The 10,552-nt window shown below is 42.8% G+C and overlaps 1 protein-coding gene across 1 annotated transcript; it reads right to left on the reverse strand.

Annotated features, from left to right (window-relative positions):
* Nucleotides 1-581: 581 nt before the first annotated feature.
* Nucleotides 582-5,005, reverse strand: LOC113771199. Its single transcript, XM_027315810.1, has 4 exons — nt 4,726-5,005; nt 4,000-4,679; nt 3,747-3,888; nt 582-3,484 (listed from the first exon to the last, which is right to left on the reverse strand). The coding sequence occupies exons 1-4, from the start codon at nt 5,003-5,005 to the stop codon at nt 582-584; spliced, it is 4,005 nt and encodes a 1,334-aa protein (XP_027171611.1).
* Between the last annotated feature and the right edge of the window lie 5,547 nt (nt 5,006-10,552).

Raw genomic sequence — 10,552 nt, forward strand, 5'->3', positions numbered from 1 at the left:
TGAGTAACTTTTATGGAGTAGTTTGCAATTTTAACGGTTGGAACTCAAGATTTGAAGAAGAAATTGAAGATGCAAGATGAAGTTTTCTCTCTTTTTTCCTCTCCCTATTTTCGGCCAAGAAGACATGAAAGTGAAGGAAATTTTGGTCAAATTTTGAGGTTTAGTAAAGGTAAGAAACTTGGGTCAAAGTTGGGTAGATTTTCGACAAGTGTCGTCGTAGGATCAAAGCCCAATTTTTTCTTTTTTTTTTCTTTTTCTTTGGTCAAATATTGTGGCTGGTTTAAGAGATATTTTAGAGTTAATTAGCTGAAATAAAAACAAGGATATTAAGGTAATAAAGTAGTGTTCAAATGGTGTACTCACTCGGTAAAAAACGGTATACGTCGGTTCACACCGTTTTCCTTATCTCGCGCGTACTAGAGTTTTCACTCATAATTCACTAATTTATTATTATTACTCTTTTTTTTTTTTTTTAATATAAAGGGGGAAACCCCCAATATTTTATTTATAACAACGGATAAACCCAAGAAGGTGGAAAAATTCCCAACCTTCAAAACATGCCGGATAACTAGGAGCTATACCTACACAGGAAACCTGCGAATGTATGGAAAACCTATCGCATCCAAATTAATCAGCGACCGAACTCTACTTGGAAGCTGCTGAACAAATTGAAAAGTAACATATGGACTCTCCCGAGATAACGCTGCTAAGCTATCTGCCACGGCATTCGCCTCACGATGAATATGTGTAATAGACCCCTTCACCTTGCCCAGTAACAAGCGAAGTTGACTTAAGACGCTGCACAACGGCCACTTACCAACCGATCGATTCTGGACCAACCTTACCAACACTAAGGAATCCACCTCTACCAAAATACCTGACAACCCTGCCCCCATACACCACTGCAGCCCAGAACACAATGCTAAGCCCTCCGCATATACCACTTCATATTCCCCAAATTTCTCATAAAAAGCACCAATCATCTTCCCTTCAGAATCACGTACCACCCCACCACCTTTAGCTAAACCATTGATCACACTTGCATCTGTGTTGAGTTTGAACGACCCTCTAGGCGGCTTCATCCATGATATAGCCTTCAGACAGAAGGATTTGGCTGGCTTGACCCGAAAAAACCGTGCAAAATACGTATCCATATCCCCCTCCAACTGCACTTTGTTTAACATACAAGCCGCCCCCTTAGCAACCAACCACCCATTGGCTTCGAAGATAACTTTGGAATGGACAGGGTGAAGATTTCCAAACCGAGCATCATTTCTACTACGCCATAGAAACCATAACACCACTACCGGTATGACACACCGAACATGATCCAATCGACCATTGCTAGAAGATTGGAACCACACCACTAGCAGTGAAGAAACACATGAGAATGAACGCCACTGAATTCCGCAAGCCAGAAAGAAATGCTGCCAAACAGCACTTGCTAACCTGCCATGTAAGAAAATATGATTCAAGGATTCCACCGCATTACCACAGCAATCACATTTAGAAACCATGGCCATTCCTCTAGACCGGAGCTTGTCGTCCAGAGGGAGAAAATCAGACAAAACCCTCCAAGCTAAGTACGACATTTTTAACGGGAGTAACGGACACCAAATTCCACGGCAAACCAAAGACGTGTTACGCCGCTGCCGAACCAGTTCCCAGGCTGACGACACTGAAAATGCACCATCAGCGGAAGGAGCCCAAATTAACTCGTCCTTAAGCTTCGGATCAACAAATGTTTGAGAAATAATATTAACAATAGATCGTGGAAGAACCTGGAGGAGACGATCAGTATTCCACCCCGTAGAGGTGTAAAACTCAGCTACCAAAAAGTGAGGAGGCGCACCAGTAACCTGGCTGCTAAGTGGTTCATTGAAAAGCCATCGATCATACCACAAATCGATGAAGCCTTCACCGAGCCGCCAACGAATGTTATCTTCAGTGATAGCCCGCACCAAACAGACCCTCTTCCATGTTGCCGACCCCACAGCAGCCGAAGCCAAACCTGGATGTTGCTCGCCAATGTACTTACGGTGCATAAATCTGGCCCAAGGAGAGCTCTTTTGACGTATTGTCCACCATAATTTCATTGCAAAAGCCCTCTCCAAATCCAAAAGAGACCGAAACCCCAATCCCCCTTCTTCAACTGGAAAACAGACTTTTTCCCAAGAGGACCAATGAATCCTCCTACCATCCTTGCCATCCCATAAAAAGGCGTTAAACAGCTTGCCCAATCTAATAAAGACCCCCTTAGGCGGTTTAGTAACCTGCAGGAGGTAAAGAGGCATAGAACTCAACACATGACGAATCAATATGAGCTTCCCCCCAGCAGACAGAAACCGGGAACTCCAATGGTGAAGCTTTGCTCTCACGGAGGCAATTACTCCATCAAATAAGATAGCTTTGCTACGGCCAAGAGAAAGCGGGACTCCCAAATATTTGACAGGCCAAGGCTGACCTTGAAACCCCGTTTCTTGCTGAATTAATTGGATAATCTCCGAAGAGAGCTTCGACGAACACAGAAAGCGACTCTTAGAGAGATTAATTTTTTGGCCAGAGAGAGCTTGATAGTCGTGTAAACAGGACGAGACCGCCTGTAAGCATTCAGTCGATGCCCGGGTGAAAATAATCACGTCATCGGCAAACGCAAGAAACGGGACCATCCCTCCCTTAGACAAAAATCTAAACGCTGGATTGCTAGAAAACAGCCGCTGAAGACCCCTTCCAAGAAATTCCGAGACAAAAAGGAAAAGAGTGGACGATAACGGATCCCCCTGGCGAACCCCTCTAGTCGACTTGAAAAAGCCGGTGAGCTCCCCATTAACCAGGACAGAAAACCAGACGTTGGATACTAACCGAAAAACCAGATCCACTACCCCTTCTTTAAAACCAAATTCTCGCAGCATATATAACAAAAACCCCCAATCCACCCTGTCATACGCCTTCTCCATATCCAACTTCAAGATTACATTAGGGTGACGCAGCTTTTTGTCCAAATCCAGAATCAATTCCTGAGCTAGCAAAACATTATCTTGTATTCCCCTGCCCGGAATAAAACCAGTCTGAAACTCTAAAATCAACCTAGGAAGGAGCTGGTTGATACGGGTGGACAAAACCTTAGAAATGATCTTGGCACTAACATTAGCTAAACTTATTGGTCGAAAATCTTTCCACCCACATGCGCCTTCCCTCTTGGGGAGTAAAATGATCGTCGTACTGGAAAATCCGCGTGGCATTGTGGCACCAGCAAAAAAATCCTGCACCCCGTCCATGAAGTCATCTCTTATACACTCCCAACAACTTTGATAAAAACCCCCGCCAAACCCATCAGGCCCCGCAGCGCTCTGAGGGTCCATTGAGCACACTACAGTATAAACCTCATCCACCGATAGAGATTTCAGCAGCATGTCATTCTCTTCTGGCGTAAGCTTAGGCAGCTCAAGTGAAGGCCTGCTCCCTGAACTAACATCGCGGTCGGCTGTGAACAAAGAGGAGAAAAAATCAGACGCTGACAGTTTAATATCCTCGATATTATCAAGCCAACTGTCCCCGGTGCCCCTAATCCGTGCAATAAAATTAGAGCTGCGTTTCTGCTTAACCGTTGCATGGAAAAAAAGAGGTATTCGCGTCGCCTTCTTTGATCCATTTGATCGCTGCCTTCTGTCTCCAGAATTCACATTCTAAGGCTAGCTCCCGAGAATGGAGTGCCCGTGCCTCATGTACTGCCGACCTAGACAAACCGTCCCTATTTTGATCATACAACAATTCCTTGGCCAATAGATTATCCGCTGCCACTTTGACCCGTTGAGAGACATTCCCAAAAACATCCACATTCCATCCAGCTAAAACTCGCTTAACCACCTTCAACTTATTAAAAAATTTCTACATTCCAATTCCAGGAACAGGCTGAGCCCAAGCAGACGTAACTGTTTGTTGAAAAGTAGGATGACTCCGCCAAACATTAAGAAAGCGAAAGGACGACCGCCGCCTTGCCATGCTGCCCCCCTTAACCAGCAACGGACAATGATCAGATCGCCCTCGCTGAAGATGAGCAACTCGAGTCAGCTCAATAGAAGACAGCCAACCAGCATTAACGACCGCTCGATCAAGCCGCTGCCACATACGCCCATTAGTCCATGTGTAGGCAGACCCATCAAACTGTACCGGAAATAGTCCACTCCGATTTAATGCAGAGTTAAATTCTTCCAGGTCACGAATATTCGGGGCTGAACCTCCAATCCTTTCCTCCACAGAAGAAATAACATTGTAATCCCCTACGGCCATCCATGGGAGTGTAACAGACGTTGAAAAATGCTCCAGAGCCTCCCATAACTGTCGCCTACCAATTCTGTTACACCTCGCGTAAACAGCCGAAATAAAAATGGAAGAACCAGAGGGGAAAGACACATGTATATGGACCACCTGATCCGCAGCTTCTACAAAAGAATATCGCGCATCTGAACACCAGAAAATCCAAATTTTGTTGTGCAAGAAGGACTGTGCAAAATCAAAACCCAAGAACAGCTGCACACTATCCAAATGGGAGACATTAGCTAATGGCTCCAATAGGATCAGTAAACGAATATCGTTTGATCTACAAGCGCTACGAATGTGCCTCAACGACTCCTTATTCGCAGCACCCCGAATGTTCCACACTATAAACTTAATCGGATCTAACATTATGAGACCGAAGGTTATAAGGAGCAGATGAAGGCTTACCGTCTCTTTTTCTGGTCTGCCTACCACGAGTCTTGTGACTTTGAACCAAATTTTGCAGCAATTGTGTGTCTGTATCATCCAGAAGAGCTCCAGGGACAACCGGGTCATCGCTTAACTTAGATGCTGCAATTCTGCTGGCCAGCCGATCCCTAAAATTTTTTAACTCATCCAAAGAGATACCTTTCAACCCTAACTGTCCCTCAGAGTTATAGCGCACTAGACGAGCATGACCTTCATGCCGTCGAGGAGAAAGGGAACAAGCCCGCTCGCGCTGCGGCATTGAAGGCACAGATTTAGTCAACAAAATATCATCTCGGCCGAAAGAAGGAATTGTGTCCGATAAAGCTTTAACCGGAGAGGAAGAATCCGGAGGAAAACAAGTCAGTACTGAGAGATCATTCTGTGTATTCGCAGCACCCCCCGATATGAATCAGGGAGAACGGGATCCTGAGCATGAACAGTAGTCTGTGTAGGATTACCCCTAACAGGGTTAGACGAAGATGAAGGGATAACAGTAATAGAGAAATCTGCAGTGGGATTACTGCTTTCGCGCACTTGTACCCTTGGGGCTGCCACAACCCCCGAATCCACCACAGGAGGAGATTCATCGACAGCCGGTCCTCCCTTCGGTTGAAAGACTTGCCTGCCTTGAGACGGAACTGATGGTCTAGCGCGTCGCACAGGCCGCAATTCCGGATGCTTCTGATGACAGGTACTTTCGACATGACCAATGGACGAGCAAAAAACGCAGTACAAAGGATATTCTTCATACTCAATCTTCTGCCAAAAACCCCACTGATCATCCCCTATCCAAATCCTGGATCTTGGAGAATTCAATACATCAACTTCCAACAATATTCGCGCTACAGACGGACGCTTCAGCGCAGCCGTAGCTTCATCCACCTTTAATGGTCGGCCCAGTAAGTTACCCAGCTTAAGCAGAAACTGCTTTTCAAAAAACGGCAATGGAAGACCTGGGAAATTGACCCAAACTGGTGCGATGGACGACTCTGCTCCCGGCTTAAAATCGATTGTCCATTTCGACAGGGACATATGGAATTTGCCGATGTACCAAGACTTTCGACACCAGAGTCTGGTGTAATCCTCCTCCACGGAAGGTCGTAAGAGAATATGCTTGGAATCTAATAACCCTATCGGACACTCACCCTTCAGCCCCAAAGAAACAATAAATTTGCGAATAATCTCCATGGAAGGGCGACCAAATGCAAACCTGCCAACCAGTGCATTAGAATAAGGTGCCGCTATCTGTAACATATCTTGACGGGAGATCACCAACGAAGGCTCCCCCTTGTAAGTACTGAGATGGCCAATGCCAGAGGACGAAGAAGACGGAGATTGAGCCAGAATGGAGGCAAACGTCTTCGAAGGACGAACAAGAAGCGGCGCCTCCCCATGCTGGGGAGCCGCCATGAAACCCTACTAACCTTGCAAAGCCCGAAAATGGTGAGGAAGCCCGATTCTAGAGAGAAAGCCCAAATTCGTTTTTCTTATTATTACTTCTAATCACACACTTTTTATTATCTAAAACTCAATTTTAACCACCAAATTTAGTACACACACCTCACCAAGTGATCACACGGCCAAAATACGTGAAAACCCTAATTTACCCGAACTATAAAACTAAGGGTAAATCCCTTAAATCTCTTATTCATTACAATTATTGAGGGCGTAAATGAGTAGTAAAACTATCATAAAGTAATTGAGTCAAAATAAAAGGGAATTTTAGTCAAATTTTTGTATTTACTAGAAGTAAGAACGTCTTGGTCAAAAGCCACCATTCATTGGTTTCGCGACAAATAGTGCACTAGGGTTTATTGTCATCCTTTTGGCTACCAATGATTAATTTACCTAGTTAACCTCTAATGATCCCCGAGCGCCTTGTAAAAATAATATTCCTTAATACAACATGTGACAGCCCCACATCCCCCTAAGGCGAACCAGAGGGTTCGGCGGACCGTCTGCCCAGCTCTCGCCGGGACTCAGTCGTTCACTACATTCCTCAAATGAATTACAATATAAATCTCAAATATTACAACAAATGTTCCAACAATTACATGTCATAAGCGAAGCGGAAACAATTCCCAACTAAACATAAAATGAATCCAAATCCAAATTGTACAAAATATAGGCCGTCCATTCACGTGAATAAGCACAACAAGTCCTTCCTTCGCCTTGAGCCCTGTGGAGGGGAATAAAATATTTTTGGGGTGAGCTAGAAGCTCAGCGAGTAACCAGTAAAATCAGTAATCAAATCGGTTTCACAATAGTTCATTTCAATGATGTCATAAATCAATGATAAGTCCAGAAATAATTACAACATTTACAATACATTAAATATGGAGTATCAATAATTCAAGAAATATTTACAATGGAAAGCGATAGTAACATTCATGAAAAGGATACGTTCGTTCTCCTGTCATTCCCCTTTCCTTCATTCATTTGAAAATGCATTTTTCTTTTATCAATAAAACCCTCGTTCGTTCGTTCATTCGTTCATTTCATTCACCCTCTCCTGGACGTTGTCCAGGCTCCACCAACCTCCACCAACCTACAAAGGTAATACTCGAGTATACCAAAACGTTCACCCAGGTCACCATATCGCCCGACCGAGTCCGCTTCTGGCTCGAGTCGATCGGTAACAAGGGGCAGTGGCCAGTTGTGACAGCCCCACCTTACCCTAAGGCGAACCAAAGGGTTTGGCGGACCGCCTGCCCAGCTCTCGCCAGGACTAACGGTTCGGTATAGAACGAACTAATACATCCCGAAACTTACCAACGCGGGTAAACAAATCAAAATGTTAAAATTACAAAAAAAATAAAATCGAAGTCGGCTATGAATAGTAACCGACCCGTCAGAACCCAACCAAATACCAAGCAAACATTCCAATCTTGAAACTTAGCATTTACAAGCCAAAGTGGCATACAAAAGTATTCAAAAGTGGATACATGTCTGGTTTGCCAAATCAAAAGGAAAACAGTTCCCAAAAGTACATTTAGGATTTTAATACATGAGCTATACAAAAGATATGTTCAACTAGCTCAATTTGGCAGCCATTTGTCAAATCCAGTCCAAAAGTATTTATTTTCCTGTAAGGAAAACAAAAAGGAACAGAAAGGGGTGAGCTTGCGCTCAATGAGGTACCAAAAATATAGCAGAAAAATCATGGCATTTCACACTTAACAAATCAGATACACATGCCAGATGTATAGTAAAGTAACTAATGATTCACATAGGAAGGATACAGGTGGCTCTCAGGAGCCAGCTTTCCAGCGCAGTACTTGATCCAAGCCGGTTGACTCTCCGTCAACGTATATAGAACCAACGCCCGTAGACCCCACTTTACACCGAATCCCGTTCACCAAACACCCCTTTACCGGGCCCGCTCACCGCAAATGAACAGAAATGGTAATACTCGAGTATACCGGAATCAAGGGTCTCAATACCCAAAGATCCCAAAACAGACTACCGTGGTTCGTTATCTAATCGTCCAGGCCCTTGCCGGCCCGACTCGAAAAACTTAGCCACAGGATTTGAGCTCATAGGTCACAGAAATCTGAACAGATGCAGACACAGATAACAGATTCAAATTTTGCATAGTAAATTGGCTATGAACAGACAAGAGAACGAGTGTGATAAAGTACACCCTCGTCTCAAACAAATTAAACAGATTGCAGAGCAGAAATCAAGTTAAACAGCAATGGAGGGGAGTGGTACACTCACCGATTCAAGTACAGATACCTCAAAAGTTTTCACTTCGGATTGGCTTTAATCGCCAAGAAAGCCTAAAATAATCAAAATAAACCAATTGAAGGTTTCATATCCAAAATCGAGTGAACGGAATGCACAAGTGAGGCTCGCCTACACGTCGTACGCCTTGCCAAATAAATAGTAATGCAAGGGTGGAAAACATGATTTTCTTGGAAACGAAAAGGTAACATGAAGACCTAAGCGCAAACAACCCAAAAGCCCTTCGCTCAAATCACAAGTAAATCCAACTAGCCTTTAAGTAAAATTTCGGCAGCATATCCCTTGTGTTTACCTATTTTCCAGCCATCATGGCTTCATTAATTCCTCAAATCAGTCTCAACATCTCACACAAAAGTCATCTCATTTCCCAAAAGCCGTTCACTAGGCTCAAAGTAGTACAAGTACAAAAGTTAGCTAGGAAATGACCGGAATGAAAATAATCCCTAAAACATGCAAACAAATACAAGGAGACTCGATAACGAGTCATAAACCAATGCCAAATATGACCCCAATAGGGTTCCATAAACATATACAAACATTAAAGAAACCAGAAAATTCGAACATGCAATTAACTTTGGCCCTGCAAAAAAAACAGGTTTTGACTTTACTTTGCGGTAATAGCACCAAATGCACTACAATTATCGGATGAGGGTACAAGACCCACCATTTCGAAGCTAAAAGACAGGGCTACAACTTCACAGAAGGTCACTCAACCCAGTTTTGAGTGGAAACAGGTCAAAAATGCAAGATACGTCATCAACAACGTAAAACAGATTCACCAAAACGCATTCTAGCGGAAACATCATAACTCAGGCTCTACAAGTCCAAATCCAGAAATTCCAAAACCAGCTGAAAGCTAAGAAACAGGGATAAATTTCATCAGAAGGTCTCAACAACCAATTCGGAAGCAATTCCAGCCAAAACAACCAATTACCGTCGCAAATCCCAATTTCGGGTAAAACCAGAACAGCAATAGTAATTTCGACTTTTCTCACTCTACGCTACTCCGATTGACCTGAAATTTTGTAGGCACCTCTAAAATGTTATTCCCTACAACTTTCATGTTTTAAGCCAAGGCCAATTCGGCCTCTATCTAGGACCAAAAATTTCGGACAGAATGAAGAACCAAGAACCCTAATTTTCCAGAATTTCTTCCAAAACAGAAATTGATTGCAATTGTCCACTTTTTCCACCTTCTAGATGCCTTATATACCATTTCCAATCATCATATATAGCCACACAATCATGTTCATATGAAAACAGAAAATCCCCAAAAATAATAAAAGTTCATCAATTCAACCACAACTCAAGATATAACCCATAAATTTGCATCTTATACAACCACTAAGCATGATTTAAGCATCAAATAAGGGAGGAGGGTGGTTCTTCATGACTTACCTTTAAAACAAGAGAGAGAGAGAGCTATGGGTCACCTCAACCTTCCAAATAACTTCACCAATCACCTCAAAATCACTAAGTGAAGAGGTTTTATGGAACAAAAGTAAGACTAAGTAGTTGTTTTGATGATTTGGAGCAAGATGAAATCAAGAACTTGTGGAGTTTTTTTCTTCTTCTTGTCAAGAGAGGTTCGGCCACAAGCTTGGAAGAAATGGAAGATTTTTAGTCAATTTTTGGGTTTATGTAATAAATGGTAAAAGGATAAATAGTAAGTCAAATTGAAGATGGAATCTCTAAGTGACACATGTCACTTTCATTAATTACTTGCCTAACTTTTGTCTCTCTCACACCAACCACTTGGTAACCTCTAAATATCTCATAACACCCGATAAAATAATTCCAGTATCCAAAACTTAACCTAGTTGGCCGAAATTTTCCGAACTTTTCGCACTAGTGGGTCCCACGTCCGGTATACGTTCTTAATTTCTCAAAATCTATTCGATACTAGAAAAATCATCTAAAAACTATATCTGCTCCTTAAAATTATATAAAAAAATTTTCTAATCACGAAAATGCAAAAAACAAGCCTTGAAAAATTCTAAAACCTAGAAAATGAAAATTACGGGTTCTCACACTAGTTCAGCCAAAAGGCTTACATTCA

Source organism: Coffea eugenioides, chromosome 5 (genome assembly GCF_003713205.1).
Source record: "Coffea eugenioides isolate CCC68of chromosome 5, Ceug_1.0, whole genome shotgun sequence".
Classification (NCBI taxonomy): domain Eukaryota; kingdom Viridiplantae; phylum Streptophyta; class Magnoliopsida; order Gentianales; family Rubiaceae; genus Coffea; species Coffea eugenioides.

What these genes read in the sequence shown, in the direction of transcription:
- LOC113771199 (XM_027315810.1), bottom strand. Translation starts at nt 5,005, where the DNA reads ATGCCGCAGCGCGAGCGGGCTTGTTCCCTTTCTCCTCGACGGCATGAA. An exon ending in TGGTTAAGGGGGGCAGCATG is followed by an intron (nt 3,889 to 3,999) that starts GCAAGGCGGCGG and finishes ATTGGAATGTAG; the next exon opens with AAATTTTTTAATAAGTTGAA. An exon ending in GTATGATCAAAATAGGGACG is followed by an intron (nt 3,485 to 3,746) that starts GTTTGTCTAGGT and finishes CTTTGTTCACAG; the next exon opens with CCGACCGCGATGTTAGTTCA.